The sequence below is a fragment of the Scophthalmus maximus genome, chromosome 4, assembly GCF_022379125.1.
Source record: "Scophthalmus maximus strain ysfricsl-2021 chromosome 4, ASM2237912v1, whole genome shotgun sequence".
NCBI lineage: Eukaryota > Metazoa > Chordata > Actinopteri > Pleuronectiformes > Scophthalmidae > Scophthalmus > Scophthalmus maximus.
In genome coordinates this window covers 5,539,001-5,545,000 of record NC_061518.1, presented here as the reverse complement: position 1 = coordinate 5,545,000, position 6,000 = coordinate 5,539,001, and the positions used below count along the sequence as shown (strand labels likewise).

General features: G+C 40.4%; 2 protein-coding genes across 4 annotated transcripts in view; one reads left to right on the top strand and one right to left on the bottom strand.

The window, feature by feature from the left end:
- coro2ba (coronin, actin binding protein, 2Ba) overlaps nt 1-2,547 on the bottom strand; it is a 45,499-nt gene extending 42,952 nt beyond the window's left edge. The window contains exon 1 of the mRNA XM_035627709.2: nt 2,410-2,547. The gene's annotated coding sequence lies outside the window, so the exon portion shown is untranslated. The remainder of the gene's footprint in view (nt 1-2,409) is intronic.
- itga11a (integrin, alpha 11a) overlaps nt 2,460-6,000 on the top strand; it is a 59,893-nt gene continuing 56,352 nt past the window's right edge. For all 3 annotated transcript variants that reach the window (XR_004790419.2, XM_035627706.2, XM_035627704.2), the window contains exons 1-2: nt 2,460-2,598; nt 4,233-4,300. Coding sequence is in view for 2 of the 3 variants with exons in the window: in XM_035627706.2 (XP_035483599.2) it covers nt 4,285-4,300 (16 nt within the window). In the remaining variant the exon portion in view is untranslated. The remainder of the gene's footprint in view (nt 2,599-4,232; nt 4,301-6,000) is intronic.

Below are 6,000 nucleotides of genomic sequence, written 5' to 3'. Positions count from 1 at the left end.
TTTCAGACAATTTTCATAAAGAGAAATATTAGTAAATGAGTTATTTCTACAACCTGCACCTGAGTGTGAAACTTGGATGTCGTGCCATGGCATTGACTCATTGCAGTTAAAATTAGCAGGATGCTGGAAATACGTAAACTTTCCAATTCACACCGTTAAAAACAGACAGACATCATCCACTGGGTGGAGGTGGCAAACAGGAGACCTGCAGACCCGGAGGAGCCACCACGACGAATATGTTCCACCACACGTCTACATGTTCCTATTTAAAGAACATGGAGGTGGGAGGGGAGAACATTTTCTTTTTAATGTTCACAATGAAATTTATTGTGCAGGGATGTCAGCAACATTAATGATAAACGCGAGTAATAAACAACTGAGGTCACGGTGTGGTTGAGCTATATGCTTTACACCCATGATAACTTTCTGCTCCAGTCAATTATAGTATCTGTTTTTCATTTGTAATTTCATTTCCATCTTGTGTTTACTTTTCTGAACCTCTGACAGTCTTGTAACTTGGGGGGAATCCACCATATTTAGTTGTTTGCTGCGCTCTTGTGGTCAAATTGTGTTATTACCTCCAAGTTGTTTGTTACAGGGCACTGTCAATGTGAGGTGTTCTTATTTTTTCAAGATTTGGAAGAGTTGATGATTTCTTTCATGCTTGCAAACTATTATATATAGGTTTAATGATTTTTGACCTAACTACTTACCATTGTGCTGTAGAAATAGTTTCTGTTCTACACAATGGAGACAAGAATCCTCCCTCTGTGGGACTCAGGTCAAGCATTATGGGCGTTATAATACAAAAACCATAATAGTCATCATTCCATTATTATTTTTTTCTTCCAAATGAATGACCAGTATCAAGTTATTCAACAAAGAAAATCCAACCGTTGCCGTCTTCGGAGGTAATGACTATTATGAATCACTTTGGAAATCAAAAATTAGGTTAATTGAAAAAAATAATTATACATATATTTAGAGATGTGGGCTGACAGAATCATGAGCTGTAAGATGTCCTATTAATGAAATATATGAATGAAATTAATTAATGAAATTAATTAAGTCAACTCATTTACCCTCTCTGTTGAATCTCCTTTTAGTTGATGCAGTAGTAAGTTTATCTTTGTCTGATATCTTTAATTTCTGGCAGGAATTTGTTAAATTAGTGTAAGGGAAACTTTTTTCTATCCTATTCCAGGGCCATTTCAACATCCTTTGCAAGCCATCCAAATCATTGATCACATTATATTTTGCACTACTGTGTAATTTTTTCATGTAAAGCACTTTTTGGTTTTGAACCTGTAAAAGGTTCTATATCACACCAATCCCCTCAAATTCGCAATGTCTGAAACTGCAATTTCATTGGCAAGACAACTGACATCTTAGGCTAGAGGTGAAGGGAGTCTTGCGAAAACAAATCCTCACATTTGATAGTGCCAACTGCCAAGCATCGCTTGCATACACAGTATTTCCTCTATGATATTAAAAGTCAGCTGTAACCCCATGGACACAAAATGGCTGGTCATGCAGTGTGTAAGGTCCTTTCTTTCATGGCAGCCTAGAGAGAAAGCAGCACATAACAAAGCTAACATTTCATTAACGTTGTTGTAGTTCCTCCATTTAGAGTCGTGAAAATATATATTCACAGTTTATACTAATTAGAACAGACAAATAATGCAACAATAATTACATCAGATATGTCAAGTATTTCCCTGTTTGTCAACAGGTGTTATTCTGGGCGGGACTACATTTCACAGGTATCTCTCCTCTGTGATAAATAGTTCTACTTGTCTGACGATTTTGATAATAGTTTTGACTCAAGGGAAGTAAAAATTGCCTGCGACATATGTTTAAAATTTTGGGACATGATACCAATTGTTTTTATTAAAGGGAACATGCAAGGAACACATTATTTAATTAATTTTCTCAGTTCTGTGGCTGATGGATATATAGTAAGTGTTGAAGACGGCAGTTAGAAAGCGTTGACGTCACATCACATTCCCTCACTTTCCTAAAAGGATTTTCTATGGTAAGAAATTCTGAATCAAGTAATCTTAGTCTTCTGCAAATCAACAGTCATCGGCAAAATCATTCGCTCAAAGCGAACACATCCAGCTACTGTAAGTTATTTTATTTATGTGACATTACATCATATTGGAATTCTGCTTTTGAGTTGCGTCTTGGCAAAATGCTGAGTAATTTGAAATCGGGCTTTTATTGTGAAAGAAACGGAAAGAGAGAGCGCATGCGCTGTATTGTTATTGAGGGGTAAAGCTAAAGCTAGCTTGTTATTTGGCGCAAGCCCGCTAGGTAGCAACCAACCGGAACTTTCCACTCTCATCGTTTTATGTCAACAAAAGCCTAAATCATTTACAAACTTCAAGATGGTCGTTGATATCTTACTTGTGAGAATATTTAAAGATGGTTGTACGGTGTTGTAGCGGTTCGCACTGTCACATGACACCAAGAAGGTTCTGGGTTCGCATCCCACCAGGGCCTTTCCTTGTGGAGTTTGCTGCCATGTTCTCCCCGTGTTCGCTGTGGTTCTCTCCGGGTACTCCGGCTTCCTCCCACAGAACCAAAGACATCCGGGTAGGTTAACTGGAAACTCTAAACTGACCATAGGTTCGAATGTGAGAGTGAATGGTTGTCTGTCTCTGTCACGTCGGCGACATGTCCAGGGTGTCGCCCGCCTCTCGCTCAATGTCAGCTGGGATTGGTTAACGCCATGGGGCTCTGGCGTTAGCTTTGTTAGCGGCTAGTTCAAACTTGACTGACGTTAGCTTTGTTGGCTGCTAGTTCAAACTCGACTGAAGCGAGCTTTGTTAGTGGCTAGTTCAAACTCGACTGAAGTTAGCTTTGTTAGCTGCTAGTTCAAACTCGACTGAAGCGAGCTTTGTTAGCGGCTAGTTTAAACTTGACTGAAGTTAGCTTTGTTAGCTGCTAGTTCAAACTTGACTGAAGTTAGCTTTGTCAGCTGCTAGTTCAAATTTGACTGAAGTTAGCTTTGTTAGCTGCTAGTTCAAACTTGACTGAAGTTAGCTTTGCTGGCGGCTAGTTCAAACTTGACTGAAGTTAGCATTGTCAGCTGCTAGTTCAAACTTGACTGAAGTTAGCTTTGTTAGCTGCTAGTTCAAACTTGACTGAAGTTAGTTTTGAAGTTAGCTTTGGTAGCTGCTAGTTCAAACTTGACTGAAGTTAGCTTTGTTAGCTGCTAGATCAAACTTGACTGAAGTTAGCTTTGAAGTTATCTTTGGTAGCTGCTAGTTCAAACTTGACTGGTTAACTTTTGAAGTTAGCTTTGTTAGCTGTCTGATCAAACTTGACTGAAGTTAACTTTGTTAGCTGCTAGTTCAAACTTGCCTGAAGTCACCTGTGGTTCATTTAATTTTTCTGCTGTAACAATTACAAATATAGATGTAGATATTATACTTTTGGTTTAGCTGTTAAACCCCAATGACACCACCTCCAGTTACACCATACAGCAAAAATGCTGTGCAGTCAAATTTCTCCTTAGAAACCTGAAACTGCCAGCAAGGCCTCACATTCTCTAACATATTTGCTCATCGTGGATTCCCTTCATTGTTGTAGTAATCCTGTTGACGTATGAACGATCAGTGGAATCGCTCGTGAGTTATTCTCTCTTCTAACTTGAGTGTGAAGGACACGCCAGCCGACTCACCATTCAGAAAACCGCATTATAATAATAACAGTCAGTGTGGGATGACTTATCTCACAGACTGAAGGGCTGCTTGCATATGCAACTTTAAAAAGGGGAGTTTAAAAACAATTTCATGCTTGAAGTGCAGCTGACACATGGTCTTGAGACTCCATCCAGCAGCTAAGAAAAACTGAGCTGCACCAACATTCAGTGGCTAATGTTCCAGTTGACTGTTATATACCCACCCTGAGCCCAACCGAAAAAAAATAAGTATTGCTATCTGTAACTTCAATTATTGTCATAGTTTTACAAATGATGTCATCAATCAATCAATCAGAGATATGTAGCCCTCTGGTACATTAGTACTTAGCATTGCAACAAATTGACAACTTCCCCAGAAAGCCCAATTTTAACAAACTGAGCCTTGCAAGAAATTTGAATTAATCTCAATAAAATAAATCCTGGTTTGAAGTCTATGTACAGGCACTTACACACACACACTGCACATACAGTACTCGCATTAACTAATGTCTTTTTCATTTTTTCTTCCTGCTCTACTGGCCAGCTGACAGCAGAGGGAGGGAGAGAGATAACAATGATGGAGGAGAAAGAAGACAATGACATACAGCAAAGGTATGTGGTCAGATTTGAGTCCAAATCTATACAGTTTATGGTCGTGCACCAAAACCAACTCGACCACCAGAACAGCCACGTTATCGTATTTATAGTAATGAGCAAATTTGCCCCTTCACCCCAACTCTCTCTCTCACTCTCTCCTTTGTACCCTGAGTGAGCCCCCACTTTGGATCCTCTGACACTGGCCCACCGCGTGATTTCCCCCTCACAGAAATTGTTCCTCTAGTGGAACATTTAATGCACGGGGGCTCAGATTTCGGCATCTCCGTTGCACAGCGCAGTGTTCCAGCCAGCCACAGTCTGCACACAAACCACTTCCTTTATCTGAGGCAAAGTGAAGAAGGAGAAGGAAAAGGAGTATGAGATGAAGAGGGGGGGACTGCAAGCGAGCAAGACCATGCAGAAATGAACTGAGGCGGGGAAAGCAGCTGATAGAGACCGGCCGAAATAGGAAGTTTACGGCAAGTGGGAGTGAGAGGGATTGAGGTCGTAAGCATAATCAGTCTTGTGTATTTTGTGGAGGCGCACACACACACTGCAGTGTCCTCACCAGTGTGTGTGCCTCTTTGTGTAGGTGATGCATAGCTCGACCATGTGTAGACAATTCAGCCAGTTCATTCTCTCAACGCACACATGTATCGCTCCAGTCTCGCCTTCTCTTTAAAGTCATTTTCCACTGGGTTTTTAATTCGTCCAAGTCTCCTCTTCGGCCACGTTTCCCTTCAGAGAGCCTCTCATCTGTTCTATTTTTTCACCTGTCGCTCACCGGCAGATTTACGAAGTCGGAAAAAAGCCCCCATCCCTCCTTGTCCTCACTAGACTCCGATTCACGTCAGCATCCTGGAGAGACACCTCTGAACTTAATACTTTTTTACGGTGTTATAATTATTTTAAAACCTTGCATAACCTCTGTCCCTGCTCTTTTTAATTACCTTGTTAAATCTGTTGTTGAGTTACAGTGAGTTAGCTATAGGTAATGCAATTAAGATGTCTTAAGGAGGGAAATATATCAGTGATTTAGGGTTTAGTTTTGCTATCAATTGAGGAAAAGGATCCAAATTGAATAACCAGACACACATCTATATCTTTTCTTTATTTATCTCTGTTTATCACTGTGTTTTTCATATTTCCCCTTACTCTCTTACACATTCACCACGCACAAAGTCTGGAAAACAACACACTCACATTAAGTCAGTGACAGCAGCACAAAGACGTAACATGTGGTAGCAGTTAAATAGACCTTTGCAGTCCAGTAGACCTCAAATAAGGGGGGGGGGGGGGGGGCTGGAAACATAGCACACAACTTCTCATCAAATAAAGACGCCACAGGAGAGAAAGATAACTTTTGCCCCATATGCTTTGTCAAGGTCTGATGCCATCATAAGGCGTTAGTCTAGACGGAAAAAAGTAAAAGTGGTACCCTGATCGTGTTCACTGATTTTTCTCTTTGCAGTAGCCAATGGCTAAATATTTGACTCTCATAAAAGTCAATAAGTAACGGCAAACTGAACTGAGTAAGTAAGTCAGTTTGGCAGACTCTGCATATTTTAATATTACTTTGGTTAGCTTGGCTCCCACTAATTAATGTGAAGCACCCTTGACATTCATTTGGTTTCCCTGCGGGGTCTGAAGTTTACCACGACTTGTTTCTCTATATTTTGTGGCGTTGCTGTGACAGAAGGTTACTGAGGCAGGTA